This window comes from Delphinus delphis, chromosome 4 (genome assembly GCF_949987515.2).
Source record: "Delphinus delphis chromosome 4, mDelDel1.2, whole genome shotgun sequence".
In the NCBI taxonomy this organism is placed as follows: Eukaryota; Metazoa; Chordata; class Mammalia; order Artiodactyla; family Delphinidae; genus Delphinus; species Delphinus delphis.
The window spans coordinates 66,822,698-66,844,815 of NC_082686.1; the positions used below are offsets into that span (position 1 = coordinate 66,822,698).

The window sequence follows — 22,118 nt, forward strand, 5'->3', positions numbered from 1 at the left end:
TACTACAACTGCCTCTTGACATACAGAAAGCTTGTGACTGGACACTGGAATGTTGCTTCCAAAAACAAAACAAAGTAAAATCTCCATTGCAATAACACCAAAGCAGCATAAATATTGCTTGCATCCCATTTTCAAAATCACTTGCCAGACATTTTGAAGCCCTGAGCCACTATGTAAAAATGGCCACCATGCTATGAGGAAGCCCAAGCCTTCTAAAGAAGGCACCATTGACAGTCCCAACTGAGCTCAACCTTTGCATCATTCTAGCCCAGGCCATGTGAGTAAAGAAGCCTCCAAAAGGGGCTTCCCTGGTGGCGCAGTGGTTGAGAATCTGCCTGCTAATGCAGGGGACACGGGTTCGAGCCCTGGTCTGGGAAGATCCCACATGCCGCGGAGCAACTGGGCCTGTGAGCCACAACTACTGAGCCTGTGCGTCTGGAGCCTGTGCTCTGCAACAAGAGGCCACGATAGTGAGAGGCCTGCGCACCGCGATGAAGAGTGGCCCCCGCTTGCCACAACTAGAGAAAGCCCTCACACAGAAACGAAGACCCAACACAGCAAAAATAAATAATAAACTCCTAACCCCAACATCTTCTTAAAAAAAAAAAAAAAAAAAGAAGCCTCGAAAAGATTCCAAGCCCCCAGCCATTCAAGCATTCCTGACTAATGCCACAGACATCATGGATATAATATCCCCACCTTGCCTTAGTCTAAGTCCTTGCCCACAGAATCTGTAAGCATAATAAAATGATTGTTATTTTACATTATTAACATTTGGAGTGGTTTTTATGCAACAAGAGCTAAGCGAAACACATCATAGATATTTTATAAGTTTCAACAAGCATTTCAAAAACATTTTTAAAGATTATAATACTCTGTTATGTAATATATACCACAGTGTACCTAAAAGTTTATGCTAAATTGTAAAGGAGAGCTGGTTTCCAATTTTTATCTATAACTTAAACTATACTGAATAATTTTATCAATAGAGGTTTTTGTTTCTCTTTTGTATTTAGCATTATTTCTTTATCATAAATTTCCAGAATGACTGTGTCCGGGCTATAACCAAATTTCTTTATAAGTGTTTTGTATCTACTCATATCTATCTTGAATATTTACTGTGGTTTTAAAAAAATTAAAGCAAATTAACTTCCATATATTTAAAAATTTTTAGCAACAACAAAAAAAATCCTTTAAGTTAATCAGCCCTATTGAAAACAGAAGAATATGGCCAAAAACTCTGGGCTACCCATGTATAGTAATTTCAGCCAGACCTCATGAGTCAATCATGAGGAGCTGGGGAAAATGTGGCCATACAGTGGGTAGGGGGAAAAAAAGACCAGCATATTGAGTAATCTAATAATTGATACTGCCCTATTATGAGCTCAAATGAAACAATATTCACATGAAACAGCCACCAAATGATGGTAATAGATAGGCAGGGACCTTGGCTTAGCAAGTCCAGAGTCCTGGCTAAGTGAACAAATTTTACTGTTCTCAGAGCTCTGCTATATACTTTTGTACCTAGATAAGAGAACGTGAAGAGGACTGTAATCCATCCCACATTACTCTGGATAAGCCCTAGAACAAGGCTTCACACCTGTGGAAGGGGCAACTTTTCCTAACTGGTATGCCCAGAGGGGGGCAATTTGTACCTCCAAAGTAGTCACTCTAAGTCTTTGTTACTGGCAGCTATTGCCCTCAGTGTTCTTCCTATTTATAAGACTAGATTTGTTAGCAAAGGAGGGCTAGAGCTCTTGACTTCTGCTTCCCCCTAGCTAACTCATCGTGTGATATTTGTGCCTTTCCATTCAGGAAATCTGATTTCAGAGATCTAGGTTAATATGGAAGATGACTGGTCCCAAAGGGCTTGGATCTCAATGTACATTATACAGGCTACTCCTAAACCCTACGAAATATGCCATCAAAATTGCTACTCCTTACCAAATATTTTAGCTGACCCTGTGGCCTAGTTTTTAAGCATACAGACACTAAGTGAGAAAAATCTGGATTAGAATCCTGTCTCCATGAATACTACTTATGTAATATTAGATGCTTTTCTGAACCCTTTATTCTGACCTTCATTTTCCTCACCTGCAAAAATCAGGATAATAAAGCACCTACCTTGCATAGTTGTTGTGAAGATTAAATGAATAATGTGTATAAAATACCTAGCATTTAAGTATTCAATAAATGTTAACTCATTTTAAAAAAATAGTAAAACAGGGCTTCCCTGGTGGCGCAGTGGTTGAGGGTCTGCCTGCCGATGCAGGGGACACGGGTTCGTGCCCCGGTCCAGGAAGATCCCACATGCTGCGGAGCAGCTGGGCCCGTGAGCCATGGCCGCTGAGCCTGCACGTCCGGAGCCTGTGCTCCGCAACGGGAGAGGCCACAACAGTGAGAGGCCCGCATACAGCAAAAAAAAAAAAAAAATTATGCAAAAGAAAGTCTAATACTATAACCTATTTTGTATTGCTATTAAATGGCAGAATACATAATGAGGACATAGAATAAATTTTAAACTATGTTAACTAGTCAAATTTTAAAAACGAATCTTATATTTAATAAATATCATGAAAAATTTGGCTAAATACTTTGGCAAAATTGAAATTGTGACTAAATACTAAAATAGCACGGACTTAGCCATCTTTATATGTTTTGAAAAAAGGAATTCTCTTCATTTATTAATCTACACACTTAGATTCCTTTATATTAAGATTTAATTATGATATTTATGCTGCCTTCTTCCTCTTGGTACAGATCATGTAAATGGACACTGCACAAGTCCAACTTCTCAGAGTTGCAGTTCTGGAAAACGTCTTTCCAGTGCTGATGTTTCAAAAGTAAATCGCTGGGGTCCTGGAAGACCACCATTTCGAAAAGCACAGTCAGCTGCTTGCATGGAGATTTCTTTGCCAGTTACAACAGAAGGTAGGTTAAACATACAAATTTTTGTGGATACAATTAAAATTTGACATACCACAGTAACAGGAGCTGGAGGATAAGGGATGGTGGTCAGGTGTGAAAGATCTGAAAAACTATGGTCAGCTAGACAGTGAGCAGCTGAGAACCTGGTCGAGCCGTGGCCATGACTCCAAATCCATTCCTCACTACACCTCTTTCATCTCTAAAACCAGAATGGCTGTTTATGAGTAGGCTTTCACCTCCTCTGTACAAAGTGAGACCTATGTCTTAATCTGCACTCCCAGTTTCTTTCCATCTCAATGGTAAGCCTCTTAGTGTCTCTATCTGTAGATAGTTATTTAATGTCTTATAACCTTAGTTTCCTCAACTGTTAAGTGAATGTGACCAAGAAAAAGGGAAGACATTAAATTCTAAAGTTTGCAATCTCATCTTCGTATGTTTGAAAAAGGGAGGATTATTTGCTTACTTATGGAATTACTGTTAGGGGCAGGGAGTAAAGCACAAGAGCCAGAAGGCCTAAAATTAAGACAGACACACACACACACACACACACACACACACACACACACACACACACACACACACACACACACACACACACACACACACACACACACACACACACACACGGGAGTCCTGTAACTGCTGCTATTGTCTTGCTGATAAAAAGCTTTGGGACTAGAAATAGGAAAAAATAATCTTAGGAATATGCTATGGTAATTCTATGCTATAAAGTAATTCACCATTACCACCCCTCAAAAAACTTGGTAGTAATGATCTATATTATTCTTCAAATTTTTAAAATAAAATTTTTAGGGACTTCCCTGGTGGTCCAGTGGTTAAGGCTCTGCACTTCCACTGGAGGGAGCGTGGGTTCGATCCCTGGTTGGGGAACTAAGATCCCACATGCCATGCAGCTTGGCCAAGTAAAAAAAAAAAATTTTTAGTTTTTTCCTTTAACACTATGCCGTACTAAATTTGGTCCAGATGATCTTCTCTCACAGGTGCCTATGAATAGCAACCTAGAAACATTAGCTAGGAATGTTATAATGGAAGCAAAATGTAAAGGTTATAAAGGAAGTAGTACTTTTAATCACTGGATTGAATTGGGAATTTTGAGTTTTAGACTTTTCTGCCTCTAACTTGTTGATTCTGGGAAAATTACTTAACTCTATGTCTCTGTCTCCAAATCTGTAAAATATATAGATTATTTCCAAGCTCCCTCTCAGATCTAAATTCTATTACAAACAATTATTTGTATAAACTTGCTGAGGGATAGAAGGGGGAAATTAGGAATATTATATTTTGGTTTGTAGAAAAAGGGATAGTCTGGGGAACTTATATTTGGTTTTATTGTATATTATTTTATTTATATATTATATTATCTCTTTTTATAAAAATGAGTCACACTTATACCTATCAAAAAGGAAAGGAGAGGGAAGGCAGTAGAAAGAGGAATATGAGGAACTTGTACTCTGGAGTGATTATATGAACAATACAACCTTCCTAATATTTACCTGAGGTGGTGAGTTTCTGCTTGTTGGAGTGTTACACATGTGTAAGAGTTGATGAGCAGGAGAACCTGAAACCACCTTGTTTCCTTTAAGTGGGCTGAAGCCCTCTCAGAAAGATTATTGGTGGGGTGGCATTGTCTAGGACTCTGTATTTGGCCCTAGGCAAAGCCAAGACTGTATTTGCATTCAAAGTAGGCAGCTTGTAACTAGTTCAGGGAGATAACATTTGCTCTTTAGTCTTGGTGTAAATATAAATAGTTCAATTTTTACAATTTTAATTACTCCAAATATAACAAACTCAGAGGAATGTATTTACCACAGAACATTTGTGACCCTTCAGGTAAGTAGCCACAATGTTGTCAGTAAGTGGGAATTGTCAAGAAATCATTAGAAGTACTTCCAACAATTGAGAGATAGGAGGGAAACATAATTAAAACTGCACCAGAAGTTCTTGTAACCTTAACTATTCAGACTAAACATCTTTTTTTTCTAGATTAGAGAATTTCAACTAACTTGTGAGGTGAGGTAGAGAGAAAAACACAGTGGACTGGATCTCTGGAGACTCAAGGTCTAGTTCCAGCTCTTCCTAAGTTTATGATTTACACTTCTGGACTTGTCTCTTCATCTTCAAAATAAGCTGGTGAACTGGATAAACTGCCTTACAGATCAGTTAACAACGAATCAAGTTCTACTTCTCCCCCATAATTTTGGTTTTCACTTACTAAGTTTGACTTTACTTGTTCTGGAAACACACTAAAACTAAATTTTTGGTTTTTAAATTCCCATAGAAAGTCGAGAAAATTCCTATAATCGCTCGAGAAGTTCTAGCATCTCCAGTATTGACAAAGATTCTAAAGAAGCGATTACAGCACTATACTTCATGGAGTCCTTTGTTCGGAAAAATGACTGTACTATCTCCCCTTGTTTGTTTGTTGGAACTAGTCTGGGAATGGTGTTAATCATCTCCCTAAACCTACCTTCAGCAGATGAACAAAGATTTACAGAGCCAGTCATGGTATTGCCAAGTGGTAAGAGTTTTTATTTATTCCTTCATTGCTACTTTTTCAAATTTAAATATATGGTATTTTAAAACATTTGATTTGTATTGATCTGGAGCAAGGATTTAGGTATTCTGTATAATAGGAACTATTAAGAATTTTATAAATCATATACTATCCCAAGTATTGCAGCTTACTTGCAGGGTGAAATAGTCAACCATTTCTATGGTAATAAATTGTGGAACTCCCAACCTAAACAATGCCTTGGGAAATAAGTTTCTGAAAAGCATTTAGGAAAGCCTTAAAGCGAAAGTTTAAAATTTTTAATGAATTGAAGCATTTCTCCAAAGTTACATGCCAGATCAGAGCCTATGAGTGTTTTACATCATCCTTAAAGAACTCAGATGATTAAGTTGGAAGCAGTCTGACTTGAGGTGGCTTTCTGAATTCATTGATAATCTGTGCCCATCTTGTTTTGAAGCCATGCCACACAATTTCTTCCCTTTTTATCCTAGTACCTAGAGAATTTGACCCACGTTATGAGTATTGTTGCTAAAGTATATGTTGTATTCTCTTCCTACTTGACTTGTCTTTTTCCTTTTAAAGAGATGTGTGATTCCTCCTGTTATTCCTTTGAGTATTTTAAAATTTATTCTGATCAATAGCTTTTTCATATATAGAAAAGAGAGTAAAAGTTATCTGAAAAACATTTCTTAAGTAAAAATAATTTTATTAATATATAGGATAAGGGATTTTATTTTAAAAGAACACATATATGGCATGGTAGGTTAGATAGAGTTCTGTTTTCTTTGTTAACTGGTATGCTAAATTCATATAGATGGATTGTAACTTACTGTAGGTAGAACAGTCAGCTCTCTACTAGTGAGGCAAATTCAGATAAACATATTGTATTTTGTGTGTGTATGGCTTAAAAAACAGAAGTTTATTTTCTCACACTTCTGGAGGCCCAAGATTAAGGTGTTGGCAGGGCTGGTTTCTTCTGAGGCTTCTCTACTTGGCTTGCAGTTGGCCACACTCTCACCATATTCTCACGTGGCTGTCCCTCTGTGTGCTTGTACCCCTGGTGTCTCCCCATGTTTCCTAACCTCTTCTTGGAAAGGCATTTGACAGTTTGGATGAGGGCCCACCCTATCAGCCTCATTTTAATTTAATCACCTCTTTAAAGGCTCTGTCTCAAATATGGTCACATTCTAAGTCAATGGAGTTTAGGCCTTCAACATATGGATTTGGCGTGGGGGAGGACAAAATGCAGCCCATAACATGCACCATATTTTAGAAGTTAATCTGTTAGGATCACTAGATTTTAATTGTAAACATACTTCACAATAAGAAAATATCTTTTATTATAGTTCTAATTTTAAGGAAATATGTATAATTCTCTTATACTGGTTGAGAGAGAGCCAGATCAGTAAGGTCAAAATGAATTTTTAAGTATTAATTCAATCCATTATTTAACTCAATAAATTTGTATACAGATTGGATACCTAATATATGCCATGTATTCATCAAATTTAAAGGTAAAAATCAAACTCCTGTATACACAAGTTTACAACTGTGAGTGAAAGACAGTTTTCTAATAAGAGATTTTCTAACGAATGTGGTTTTCTATGCCACAAGCATAGAAATAAACAAGTGTCTGGAACTAATTTAATGGATCTCTCAGTACTATAAGAAAGTTCTTCAACATTCTTAGCAATTAGACTTAAAATGATGGCAAAATACAAAATAAGTATATATTTAACTTAATATTCTGGCATCTGGTTCATAAATATTTGCGTACTCTTTCCTTATCCATTAAAGAGAGATAATGAGAAGCTATCTTCAGGTTTCTATGTCAGTATTCCATTCTTTCAAGATGTTAGTTAATATATCAGTATCACTTCATCAGTTGTAACGAATGTACCACACTAATACAAGACCTTAATAACAGGAAAGGACAAAGGGGGCATATGGGAACTCTCTGTACTATCTGCTCAATTTTCTGTAAACCTAAGATTGCTCTAAAAATATTAAGTCTATTAAGCAGTACCTGTAAGGGAGGAAACTATGAGTCTAGGTTCAGATCTGTTTTATAATTAACCACTGAAAGAGAAATAGCCTAATTGGAAGCCATAATTTATGACAATAAAAAGAAAAAGGAAGGTGGAGTTTCATAAGAAAATATAGAGGAACTTCCCTGGTGGTCCAGTGGTTAAGAATCCGTCTTGCAATGCAGGGGACACTGGTTCGATCCCTGGTCAGGGAACTAAGATCCCACGTGCTGCGGGGAACTAAGCCCGCGTGCCGCAACTACTGAGCCCATGTGCCACAACTAGAGAGCCCGAGTGCCACAACTAGAGAGCCCACGTGCTCTGGAGCCTGTGCACCACAACTAGAGAGAGAAGCCAGCACACCCGCGCACTGCAACAAGATCCCGGGTGCCACAACTAAGACCTGACGCAGCAATCAATCAATACATACTACAACAAGAAAGGGTTGCAAGTGGAATAGTCTGATAGAACTTAAAAAAGAAAGAAAAAGAAAAACTATAGAGATGACAGAAAGCCAATTCAAATTTAAAGTAGAAAACTTGTCCCCTCTTCCTCACATCTCACTTCCTGACTCCTTCTTCACCTTCTTTCCAGTATCTACTCTCCACTAGTCTCCACTGTTCCACTAGTCCCTGCCCTATCGGTACTGCTCTAGATTATGGGAACCATTTTTAAAGGTTTGGAATCGGAGGCATTTCCCTCTTCTGTTGCCAGTGCTAAAGTGGGTGACATGTTCTCAGGCTCTGAAGGCATTCTTCCCATCAAAACATTGTTAAATTACCTTTTATCAGTTGGCCTAGCAAAATTTATCTGAGTCTAGCAATTTCCTCAAAGTTGAATACAATCTATTTTGAAATTTATTCATCCATTCATTCAACATACATTTCCCAAGCTCATACTAATAAATTAGTCACTGGGGATACAATGGTGATCAGGACACAGAATGATCTTTATTCCCAGATTATATGTAGGGAAGAACAAAAGTAAACAGAAAATTACAATCAGGAAAGTAAAGAATACTGTGCAGCATAGGAGGCGGGGGTTTGGGGAAGACCTCTCTAACACAGCAGCCATCTGAAATGGGACCGGTTTGGAAGGGAGCTGTGCATAGTACTGATGTTTAAGAGTAATTTAAAGCAGCATGAGTAAAAACCTAGAGGTAAAAAAGAGCATGGCACAGCCAAAGCCTAGAGATAGAATGGTGCTAGTTGAGGCTGGAAAAGCAGGCAGGGGAAGATTAGAGGGCCTTACAACCATGTTAAGGAGCTGGAAAAGACTTCCTAGATCTGTGGGGTTTTTGTTTGTACAAAAAAAAAAATTGTGACGTGGTATGCTTTTTTATCTCAACCGCTGGTGCTTAAATTTTCTAATTGTAAAAAAATCCAAATACAGATGAAGATAAATGAAAATTACGCCACCAGCAAACATTCCCCCTTCTCTGTCGCATCTCCCCCTCCACACTTCTGCCCCTAGAAATTTTACTCTCCAACAGTAATTCTTTGAGAAATTTGCTGAGATTCTAATTTTAAAGCCACTTTATTGAAGTATGATTGACATATAAAAAGCTGTACATATTTAACGTAAACACCTTGATGAGTTTGGAGACAAGTATACATCCATGAAACCATGACCAAAATCTATGCCATAAACTTATTTATAACCTCCAAAAGTTTCCTACCCCTCTAATTTTTTGAGACTCACTTTAAATCCTATTTCATTTCCATGTAACGCTTTGTGCTACCAGCTACAAATTATTCTGTAATTACCAATCCTGCTACATGAAGTGCCTATCACTGCTTTGTAAAAAAAAATTATTTTCATGCTTCATGATCAAACTAGAGATTTAAACTCATGATTAAACTAAAGATTTTCCATAATAAATTCATTCTCTTTACCCCCGAACTATTTCTTCTTGCTCTTCTCCCCATTTCTGTTAATAGTGCCATGATACTACCTAGATGACTTCCATCACTTCCGTTTCTTTTCTGATCCCTTTACTTACTGCCTCTGTACTGGTCTTATTACAATATTGTCTTCATCACCTAATTTCTATACACCATATTCTCTGATACCTTTCACTTACCCATAGAAGCAATTTCTTGAAAATCTTGGAAGTCAGTGATCTCTATAAGCTCAGCTTTGTTCTACCTTTCTAATCTGATTTCCTGCTACTTCCCAGCACCAGCTCTCTGGTCCAACCAGTCTTATTTCCTCACTTCCCTTTTCTCTTTGCTACCTGTCAATCATCTATCATTGGTGGATATCATATGAACTTCATGTTTGTTGCCAAAATTTTGGAAAACGTGTATCAAGTTTCTTGGGAGCTGTAAGATTTGGAAGAATTTTCTACAGACTAGCTCTTGGATCCAGACATTTCAAATTTCAAATCTTGTTTCTTCTACATTATCTATATATTTCTAATATTGACATAGTATATAATTTGTAATATGATCTTCAGCCCTGCACTTCCATGTCAGATTAATGCTGAGTTGCATCAGGGTGGTGGGAGTTTTCCTAGGAGCCATTCCTATACCTAAAAGGCTTTCAATAACCTAGACATGGTAGTGATTGTGAATCACGTACATAAGTCTACTAAATTCTAGATGTACCCCCATCTTAATTTCCCCTTGTCCAGATTCCTGAAATGCCTATTCACTACAATGTCACTTAACTGGAAAAAAATTACAGTGGAAAGAGAAAGGAGTTTAACTTGATTGTGGTTAAAATATTTTAGTTTCACAAACTTAAAACCCATGAACACATGCCTCACTTAAAGAAGGGCTGATAAAGAAAAATTAAAAATGTAAGAGATAAAGATTTGTGTAGATGGACTTACCTCATTTTCTCTAGATTTTCCTTTTTGTATACTAAGGATATGATTTTAACTTACTAATTCAGTTTTTTATTACATATTATCTAAGCTTAGATATATTTGTTTACATATCATCTAAGCTTAGATATATTTGTTTTCATATGCAAAAGTATATCAGAGATGATCTTCTTGCCTTTATTCTTTTTCTTACAGTATTCTTGTGTTGTCCTTTGCCTGCTGACAAGAAATATCTCCTAGACTTACCCTCTACTCTAGACTTTTCCCAGCCCACTCCCTATGTCAGACTTACTTGCTAGCATTTAATTCCTTTAAAATCTAGCTCTCTGATGAAGAACAATTAACTTATGCAAATGTATAGATGAGTGAATGTGCTATCTCACAGATATAATATGAAACTAGTTAATAGGTTTTGTCTGGAGATCAAATGAGAAGGATGTAGTTTTTCATCTTAAGTCTAAACCTTGATGAGAAATTTCGCTCTATGCAAGTATTTAGTTAGGGCCTTTCCATGTAAGATGTGTATATTTCAAACATATTTGTGAAATTCATGCATTATATCTTAAAAACTAATACAGTAAGAATATAGTTCAAGCATAATGATTGTATTTGACTGAAGTATAATCACAGCTTAATACAGGAAAACAAATATACACACTCCACTTATAGGTAGCAGCTCTATTAGTTGTTTACAGTTCTTATTACTAGTTGTATTGAATGTGTTTGTAGCAATTCTATTTTCCCCAAAGTAGATATACTGTCACTTGAAACTGCTGAATAAAGCATGGAATCTGTCTAAGCCCTTAATAGCTAGACACATGGGAAGCTATTAAGATTTTTAGATATTTGAAAATTCATTGAATTAAAAAAGCAAAATAAAATTCTCTACAGGTACTATCAAAAAAATGAAATTTCACATACCCTTTTGTCACATGCTACTGTCATGAATTCAAACTCTTGCCAGACTCCCTTCTTTTATGGAGAGATTAAAAGAATGTACTTCTTTGGGAAAATCCAATGATCTAGATACATAGTTCTTAATATAGTAGGATAACCTAGAAGAAATGGATAAACTCCTAGAAACATATAACCGACCAAGACTGAATCATGAAGAAACAGACAGTCTCAACAGACCTGTAACTAATAAGGAGATTTAATCAGTAATCAAAAATCTCTCAACAAAGAAAAGCCCACTTATCTTTTTAAATTTAATTTCACATTAATTTATCTTGATTGTCTTGACAACAAATTCTCATCAATGATACGGAAATTTGAACTAAAGCACTAAATCACTGAATTTTAGAGTGAGAAAACACCTAAAGATTATCCATCCCAGTAGCCATCACTTTGGTCTGTATCAGAATCACTTGGAGGGTTTGTTACAATCATTCTCAGAGTTTCTAATTCAGTAGGTCTGGGATGGAGTCTGAGAATTTGTTTTTAAATAAGCCGCAGGTGATAATAGTACAGATGCAGTTTTGCATGCTGGGATGGAGAAAACAATGTTCTTTCCTCCTGTATAGGGAAAAAGCCAGTCCTTCCTCCTTCCGTGTTTCTCCTGTGCGTTTCCTTTACTTTCACACGACTACCACACTCACAACACTTCTGACACCAGATGAGTGGAGGTTTTCTCCACAAACAAGCAAGTCTCTGAGACACCAGCTGGGTGTTCCACAATTTAACGCAATTCGGACACTATCTACATGGAAATAGTGTCAGATCACACAGGGTAAGTTCTCAGTCCAATGAGACTGTCCCCTCCCGCTCTTTCAGATGCCAATCCCAAGTCACCTGTTCTTCTGACCTGAGGTTTCCACAACCTCCTCCTCGGGCTCAATTAATTTGCTACAGCAGCTCACAGAAATCAAAAAAACTGTTTACTTACTGCTTAGCAGTTTCCTATAAAAGGATATAGCTGAACATCCGATGGAAGAGATGCCTAGGGCAGGGAACGTAGGATGGGACGTGGAGCTTCCATGCCTTCTCCAAGAGCTCTCTCCCACAGCTCTGCCTGCTCAACCCGGAAGCTCTCCAAACCCCCACCTTTTGGGTTTTTAATGGACGTTTCCTTACACAGGTGTGATTAATTAAACCATTGCCCATTGGTGATTGAACTCAATCTCCTGCTTCTTTCTTGGCCCCAAAAGTAGGGGGGTGGGGCTGAAAGTGCTAACCCTCTGATCACCTGGTTGGTTCCCCTGGCAAGAAGCCCCTATCCTTAGGTGAGGCCCCCAATCACCTAATTAACAAAATGAAAGACACCTGTGTTGCTCTTGTCAGGAAATTCCAAGGATTTTAGAGCACTGTGCCAGAAACAGGAATAAAGACCAAATAGATATTTATCATAAATCATAACATCATACATACGTAATATGGTTAATCACAATCCTGGTTAAATTTAATTCTACCTACTTTATTTCTGTATCTGTGTAGCTGGATATGGCTGGAGAATATATAACCAGACTAAAAAGTCTCATTTTGAAATAAATCATCATTAACCTCAAGTGGGTTCCTGTGCTGCTGGGTAGTCCTCTGTCCACCCTCTTGAACAATAATTACATACTTTCTCCACTCTCCTCAGAGCTCCCATACCTCCTCCACTGTTTTCAATCTCAGCTAATGACCATGTGTCCTCTTTCACTGAGAAAACTGAAACGGTCAGATAAGAACTTCAGCAGCTGCCACCACCATGTCTACCAACCTGTCTGTCTGTATCTCCATGGTCTCTACCTTTTCTCCTGTTGTGACTGAACTGTAAGCTCCTGACTTGGTGAATGTCTCCACTTGTACACTAGATTCTACTCCCTTTCACCTACACAAGAAAGTCAATCCAGGAATTTTTCCTGTTTCCTTTATATAATTATAATAAATATTCATCATTTTACTAGATCAGCATACAAACATGCTGTTATTTCGCCCATTAAAAGAGAAAAACCCTCCTTGAATCTATTCTCCTACAATGCCCCATTTCACTTCTTTTTCTTTAGTGCAAAATTCCTTGAAATAGTTATGCTATATTCACTATTTCCAATTTTATTCTCCCATTCTCTCTTGAGTGCATTCTAATCAAACTTTCCCCCACACCAATCAACAAAAAGCTCTATATAAGTCATCACTGACCTCACTGCTAAATCCAGTGGTCAATTCTCAAGTCACATCTTACCTGACACATTAGCAACAGATTGCAGTTTACCATTTTCCCTACCTTATAACATTGCACTTTTCGCTTAGATTCCAGGATACTTTATTTACCTAGTTTTCTTCCACCTTTATAGCCATTCTTTTTCAGTCCCCTTTGCTCGCTCCTCTACATTTCATTGGACTTAAAACACCGGCATGCTCAAAGACAGACTCCTTAAACCTTTTCTGTTTTCTATTTATATTCAAGCCCTACATGAAATCAGCCAGCCTCATTACCTTAAATGCCTTTTGTAATCTAATGGGTCATATATTTATACTTATAGTCTGGCCTATCCCCAAATTCCTGATATAGGTATCCAGTTATAGGTATATGACATACACTTGGATGTCTAATAAGTATCTCAAACTTATGTCCCAAACTGAGTTCCTAATATTCCTTTCCTTTCTCCCACAGTCTTTCCCATATCTGTTAATGGCAATTCCATCCTTCCAGTTTCTCAGGTCAAAAGCATTAGAATCAATCTTGACCACTGTATCTCTTTCACACTCTAACCCCAACTTATTGGCATATTCTGTTGGCTTGACCTTTATAATATACTCAGATTCTGACCATTTCTCACCCTTTATACTATTACCACTTGGTTTGAGCAAGCCTCTATCCATTTCTCACCTGAATTATTGTACTAACCTTTTAACTGCTCTCCTTTCTTCCAACCTTGACTCCCTTTAGGATATACCCAGCACGAAGAGTGATCCTGTTAAATGGAAATTAGATTATATTACTCTATTCTCAAAATCTTCCCATCTCATACCAAGTAAAAGTCTAAGTCTTTACTGTGTCCTACAAGAACCTACATGACTTAGCTCCGTATTATCTCTGATCTCATCTCCTATAAGTCTGCCCGTAACTGCTCCAGAAGGTCAAGATCTGTGAATAGTTTGAGATTTCACTTTACTTGCAAGCTAATAAATTTAAGTTGCCAGTTTCATGGATGCTGATAGAAGACGTGAGACTCTTGGATCAGAGATAAAGGATAATCACAGTTGCCAGAATATTTTGTGCTGGTTTCCTGAGCCTTAATTCCACAGTACAATGCAAAGAAGCCTCCTCTTCTGTATAAATCTGCTCAGGCTGCCTTAACAAAATACCACAAACTGGGTGACTTCAACAACAGAATTTTATTTTCTCACACTTCTGGAGACTGGAAGTCTCAAATCAACATACCTGCACTGTTGGTATCTGGTGAGAGCTCTCTCCCTGAGTTGCAGACAGCTGCCTTCTCACTGTGTACTCATGTGACCTTTCCTATGTGTGGGGGAGGGGAGGGGAGGGGAGGTGGGGAGAGAGAGAGAGGGAGAGAGAGAAAGAGCGAGCTAGGTCTCTGGGTGTCTCTTCTTATAAGGACACCAATTCTATCAGATCAGGGCCCTACCCTTATGACCTCCTTTAACCTTAAATATTCCCATAGAGGGCCCATCTCCAAATATCAATACATTCACACTGGGGGAGGGGGGGAGGGCTTTAATATATGAATTTGGGGAGGGGAAATGAACAAATATTAGTCCTTAACATCTTCTACTCTATTTAAAATTTAATCACACCCTTTTCCAAGAATTTCTATCCCCTTTTCTGCTTTATTTTTTCCTTAGTACTTATTGCTATCTAATCTCATATATATACTTACCGTATATATTGTCTGTCTCTATCATAGAAAGTTAGTTCTGTGAAGGTACAGATTTTTATCTGTTTTATTCACTATTTTATTCCCCTGTGCCTAAAACAGAGCCTAGAACACATGGTAAACCCTCAATAAGTATTTGTTGATTGAATGAATTAAGATTTTAGTGGGGAAGACTGGTAATTTGGAAAGCTGGAGAAGGTACACTTCTAGCCAGTAAGACCTCTTTTAGGAGGAAAATCCTCATTAATTGTCTGGTGAATTATTTACTGTAGACCGAATTGTTAATATCTTACTATAGAAGTCCTTAAATTTAAGCTTCCTTTGTAATGTGTATTTCTGAAATAGTAGAGGCTATATTTTGGACTTACTGAGCTTTTTTTTAAAAATCATGTTACATCATCTAAACATGTTATTTTTAATTTTAAATACTTTATAAAGTACTTTCTAAATGGAATGTATTTTTATAACACCCTTCCTAAGTCTCTGGTACATGTACACTCCTGAGGTATATCAGCCTGGGATAACTTCCTTACTCTCTCTACATGATGTCAAAGGAGAAAGGAAAGAAAAGGCTGCTAGGGCGCTGCTTAGGGGAGAATCTGCAAATGTCCAAAGGTCAGTCTACCCCAAGTTACTTCCTAAGCTTCATTGTATCTTGTCTCTGGGACTGGTAAAAATCACCCATAGGTAATAGTTTGGCATGGATATTCAACCTTGGAGAGTCTAGGTGAGTAAACCATTTTTCTGTATAAAAGATGCATAAGCCTGCCTAAACACCAAAGCTAGTTTGGATTTTTTTTAATACAATCAAAATTGCTAGCATGAACTCTAGATATTTAAATTTCATGAAATATTCTGAGTGTTCATTTTCAGAAGAAGAAAAATAGCATTTTCTAGTGAATAAGTCTATAAAATAAAGAAGTGGAATCAGTTGGCATTATTTTTTCAGCTGGTTATTCAATAAATTAAAATTATAAATTTTCTAAAATTTGCTCTTTAAAAAAGTATTTTAATGAATACTATATAGTATAATGAAAGGATACTGGATTAGGAATTAGGAAACCTGAGTTCTAGTCCAGGCTCAGCCACTGACTTGCTATGTGACCTGGCCCAAGTCTCATCATTTTTCTGGGTCTCTGTTTTCTCATTAATATAATGAGAGGATTTGACAAGTTGATGTCTTAGACTCCTTTTAGACCCCACCTTTTATGATTCCAAGTTATTGCAACTGACGAACTCACAAATCTACTGATTTATGTATAATACTGCAATATTATGACACTATAGATTAATGAATTATCATAATATAAAACATTTATCACCCATAGATGAATAGCAGCTGTTTTAGAATTTCATGTGCCAGTGATATGAAATTGTTTTTATAGGTACATTCCTCTCATTGAAAGGAGCTGTCCTAACATTCTCCTGTATGGACCGAACTGGCAGATTAATGCAACCACCATATGAAGTCTGGAGGGATCCAAACAACATAGATGAAAATGAGAAATCTTGGAGAAGAAAGCTGGTCATGAACTGCCCCTCTCCATCCCAAGAAATAGGAGATCATCAGTATACAATAATCTGCTCAGAAAAACAAGCCAAAGTCTTCTCACTGCCTTCTCAGACTTGCCTCTATGTTCACAACATCACCGAGACATCTTTTATACTGCAAGCAGATGTGGTGGTCATGTGTAACAGTGCCTGCTTGGCATGCTTTTGTGCCAATGGGCATATCATGATAATGAGGTACTTGCCTTCTTTATAAATTATCTGGTAATCATAATAGTGCAAACAAGGTACAATTATGAAAAGTATATGTGTAATGTGCAAGATGTTATCAAGAAGCAACCTGAGATCATTGTTTCATTATGTTTGTGAATGTTTTATTGCTCAAAAGTTTGAGGAGACTTTGAGTTTTTATTTGTTTTTGTTTGCTTTTTGTTTGTTTTTTGTTTTTGCTAAAAATGCTTTGCATTGTGAATGAAATATGTTAATTGACATCAAGGAATCTAAGGAAAGAGTGATTCTCCAGTCATCCACACATTCATTCAACATTTATTGAGCACATGTTATCTCCCAGATGCTATGCTAGGCACGGGATATATGAAGATGAATAAACTACAAGGAAAAGAAATGAACTGTTACCTTTACTATGTTTCATAGTACACACAAGAATTTTCCATACAGAATTTAATTTTATCCTTATAACTTCTCTAGGACATAGGAAAATAAAGTGTTATTTGCATCCTCCATTTTACATATGTTAACAAATTTGCCTGAGGTTGCAAGTCTAGGAAAAAGTGAGATCAATACTGAACAGTATACTAAAAGTCATTTTATTTTAACCTGCTCTAGCTATGCATTAAGAAATATACATGGAGGGAGAGCTTGGATGCGCTTTTGAACTGAAGTCGTAACTATATTGAAGGCTAGGTGGAAACAGATGTGAGGGATAATTGAGGGAAATTTGCTGAATGTAAAACCAATTGGTTGTGAAAGGTAATGGAGGTCTTTAAATCTCAGGGTTAGAAAAGAACTTAAAGGTTAAAAAGTTTTATCATGAACTTGGATAATAGTGAGGTCATTAGCAGATAAGAAAGTCAGAATTTAGAAAGACTGATAATGAGAAGTTTGGGAATGAATTGAGAATGAATGCTTGGAATGTGAGGTGCTTATATGCCAGCCTGCAGAAGTTTAGCCAGCAATTTAAGGTCTGGACTCTTAAAAAAATAGGGATGGAAGATACAGCTCTGGAAACCATTTACGTAAATGCATTAGTGAAAGTTGTAGTCGTGAATGAAATCATCAAAGAGGACACTATAAAAAAAGCGGAGAAATAGACTGGTCTTAGGACAAAAATTGAGGGGGAGGGGTGCATATGTCTACATTTATGTAGTGGAGAAAAAAGAAACTCCAGCAAAGGAGATTGAGAAGTCATCAGAGAGCTAGGAAAAGGATCAGAGTAGCAGAACTTCATGAAATGAAAACGACAGCAGAGTATCAAAACGATGGTCAAGAGGTAGTACAAGAAAAAACCCTAGATCTGGCACCTAGATATTAGTGATCTTTGAGAAAGCAAATCTTAGGAGCACGGTGGAGGTAAGACTAAATTTCAAGGGGGCAAGAAGAGGCAGTGGCATACATCAGGGGCTGACAGACTACAGCCCCAGGCCATATCTACCCTGCCCTCCCCCAAATCTGATATTGTAAAGCTTGCAAGCTAAGAATGGTTTTTACATTTTCAAATTGTTGAAAGAAATCAGAGAAGAATATTTCATGATATGTGAAAAGTATATGAAATTCAAATTTTCAATGGCCATAAACAAAGGTTCGGGGAACACAACCACACCCACTTGCTTACATACTGCCCAGAGGGGCTTGTGCACAGTAGGGCAGAGTCGAGTAGTTGCACTGGAGGCCTAAAATATTTACTATCTGGCTCTTTAAAAAAAAGTTTGCCAACCCCTGAGACAGTATTCTTTGGGGAAATTTTGGTAAAAAGAGAGATGAGAGACAGGAAAGTAGTTCGAGAGCAAACCTGGGTGTTTGAGAGTGTTTTTATTGTTATGTTTTATTTAATAGGGGAGACATGAGTAGATTTGTAAGCCAAGAAGTAGTTAATGAAGGAGAAAGTTTTGAAAACATAAAATCATTTATGGCCTGCTCATTCTCTTACATATTTCTTACTCTTTCTCTCTTCATCTGGTTTCTCTTTCTCAAGCTCTTTTTAAAGATTTCTGAAGGCCATTCCAGTCTTGTTTGAAAATAACGACTTAACTCCTAGACATGCCTTAGTTTAGAAGGAAAAAAAAATGTGTGTATACACTCCCCTGAGCTCACGTTTGGTCACTCAAAAATGTTATTTCGCAATTGAGTTTTTAGCTTGATAGTGACTACTTACCCTGTTTTTGCAAAATTTTAGTATGTCTTCTTTTCTTAAATGGTACATCTGAAAATTAATTTCTACTTAAATGAATACATGCTACATCTACATTTATGAGGAGGGGAATTTCTTGAGAAATGAAAAGCAAGAGTTTAAAAAGCAACAGGAGTCATAGCAATAGGAAAGATAAAATGATCTCTCTGTCTCTGCCCTTTGTAAAAGCTGTTTTACATGATAATGACTACTTTAATATTATGTCCTAGTGGAAACTCTTTGTGTTCACGAGGATCTCAAAAATATTTGAAAAGTGATTTTGACATGATTTTAGTAATGTGTAAGGTGTGGCTAGGAAACATGTGGCTTGAGTAACTGGAGTCTACAAATTGGCATGCTCCTGACCTTGCTAAGCATATTCCCAGATCTTTCCAGACCCTGTCAGAACTTAACTACGGGACTTTCCTGGCAGTCCAGTGGTTAGGACTCCGTACTTCCAATGCAGAACTTAACTACACTGAGCCCAATCTCCTCAAGTCCTAGTTTTCAGATAGTTGCTAGGTAGGTATGATTGCTCATGTGCCAATGTACCCAGACCTAGAAAAGAGTAGAGAGAGATGCAAGAGGCTTATCTATGTATAAAGTTCTCAAATTGGGCTGAGAGAGCCATTTTTAGTGGGAACCATCTTTAGTTACCTGACACTATTTCCTTATAAAAATGTCCTTGCACAGAAAAAAACTTTTTTTTTTCCATCTTTAAGAGTACTTGTTTCCTAGACCTTAGCAATTGACTTACTCTTTCCTTTTCCTACCAAAAGTGATTACACCTGTTGTATTTTGTTGGCTTACTTTTATTATGCTACATAGACAACACAACTTATCAGGAAAGTCCATAGGAACCTCTTCCCCACCACAGCCCATTAATCTGAATGAATGGAAGTCTGTTTAACTGGGTTTGTTTTGGACTCATATCCTAAGGATCTTTGTTACTTCAAACGCCATCACATGTATTTTTAATATACTTTTTTCATACTAAATCTTTGAAATTCAGTATATAATTTACACTTACAGAATATCTCAAATCAGACAAGCCATATATCAACTGCTCAATAGCCACATGTGGCTAGTGGCTACCATATTGGACAGCACAGCACTAGGACCTCATGAAAAACTTATTCCTATAGCACAGATTTCAGGTCCCATTTTATATGGTAAGATTCTAGGGCTTAAGTTGTAATTACAAACTACTTTGATAAGAGAAATAAGTACTTTTTTTTCAAGGTGCTGGTTTTATGATCTGGGTTAATTTAAAATCATTGTGCACACTACAATTAGTAGAATGATTTCAAAGCTTGAGATTTAACTACAAGTTTATTTTTCTCTTTTTGGCATTAGAGATGTGCTTTAAAAGCATCGAGATTGGTTTTCTTTAGTAGTTTGTAAATCTGGCTCCAGTGACAGTATCCAAAAGTACATTTTTATAAATATGTAAGCAGAATCATTTGACTACAACATTAGGATAAGCATAGAGCCAATCAGTAAGACACTTGAGATGTGGTATTAGCTTGGATGTGCAAATTTTGATCTATTATTTGTAACTAATTCTGTTACAGCCCCCAGCCATGTTTGTTTATTAATCATCCCTTCAGTGCAGGTGCCCTAAGTCATAGGTGATTTTCACTTTCTGTGTATAGAGGAAGTAAAGGAATGGGGAGCAAAGCCACTCCATTCCCAGGCACAGTGAACAAGACCCACTTCATCAGTGTATAACCTCCTCAGACCCAGTTCTGCCTTAAAAAGAGACAATGGACCAAGTATGCAGGCAGCCACTTTCTAGCTGTGGTGTTTCTGCCATAATCAAAGATTATAACTGTACTGTAGGAACCTGTGAAAAGCTCCAAAAAGCATTTTGAAATTGCTGGCCACTGCGTTTAATCCATCCTTCAAAGACATTTGCTAAGTATCTGTGTGGATTAAGATAGAAGAACTGTGCCCATAATTTTTTGTGAATATGATTTTATGTGAAAGTCTAGTTTACTACCATTGAAAATTCAAGAGGATAAAGAAACAACCATAAAGTAGTGGTATAAAAAGTATTGTTTCATGTAAGGATCTGCACATTTTATACAAAGAAATTAAAAGCTTCTAACAACTTGAAAATGAAATGTGGATTTGTTTTTTTCCATTCAGCCTACCTAGTCTTCGCCCAATGTTGGATGTTAATTATTTGCCACTGACAGACATGAGGATAGCACGGACGTTTTGTTTTACCAATGAAGGACAGGCATTATACCTTGTCTCTCCTACTGAAATTCAGCGGTTAACATACAGCCAAGAGATGTGTGATAATCTACAGGTAGGTCAGGCACATTTATGAATAAACATAGGACACAGTTGTAAAAAGAGAAAAAGTTAGAAAGATGTCTAAAAGCTAAAATATTATTGAGCCAGACAATAAATATGCCTGCCCTAGAACATGTTTTGAATATATGTTCATCATTGTGATGCTACCAAGTTCTAGTGTGGTTCCAGATATACACAGAAAAAAATAAGAAAAAACGGGATGTGCGAAGAATGTGATCATACATATCAATGGTTGTTTTGTGTGTTTTATTGGTTTTTTTGCCTATGGAGAATCCTCTGAAAGATTATGAAAATCTTCCTCCAGGGTGGGGAATATGTATGTACACACAAAAATTCTGCATACAATTCAGGGAGTTAATGAAATTTTTTTAAAGAAATCTTAATTGTGATTAAGAGCCATACAAAATAAATACATATCCTGTAGGTTAGAATTGGGCATTTGTCTTTGATCATAGCGGTTAAGCAGAACCTAGAAACAAATATAAAAGGCTATCTAACCTTGGATAAGTAAATATGGTCACAAAATGTTAAAAGGCATCTTAGGGATTTAATTGGTTTCTCCTCCTTATTTTAGAAATAAGAAAACTAAAACCCATTCATTACAATATAGAGGTTCAGAGCATAAGCTCTGAACTATTTAAGTAGCATTTTGCTCACTTATATAACTTTGGCCATTTTACTTAATCTACTACCTTGAAGCACTGCTGTGAGAATTAAGAAAGAATTCATATAAAGC

The 22,118-nt window shown here is 36.9% G+C and overlaps 1 protein-coding gene across 5 annotated transcripts in view; it reads left to right on the top strand.

Annotated features, from left to right (window-relative positions):
• Positions 1-22,118, top strand: part of STXBP5L (syntaxin binding protein 5L) — a 360,323-nt gene that overhangs the window by 332,148 nt on the left and 6,057 nt on the right. For 4 of the 5 annotated variants that reach the window (XM_060010734.1, XM_060010730.1, XM_060010733.1 and 1 more), the window contains 4 exons: positions 2,761-2,931; positions 5,228-5,467; positions 16,527-16,887; positions 21,209-21,374. In XM_060010734.1, the coding sequence (XP_059866717.1) occupies positions 2,761-2,931; positions 5,228-5,467; positions 16,527-16,887; positions 21,209-21,374 (938 nt within the window). The remainder of the gene's footprint in view (positions 1-2,760; positions 2,932-5,227; positions 5,468-16,526; positions 16,888-21,208; positions 21,375-22,118) is intronic. The other variant, XM_060010732.1, reaches the window with a different exon arrangement.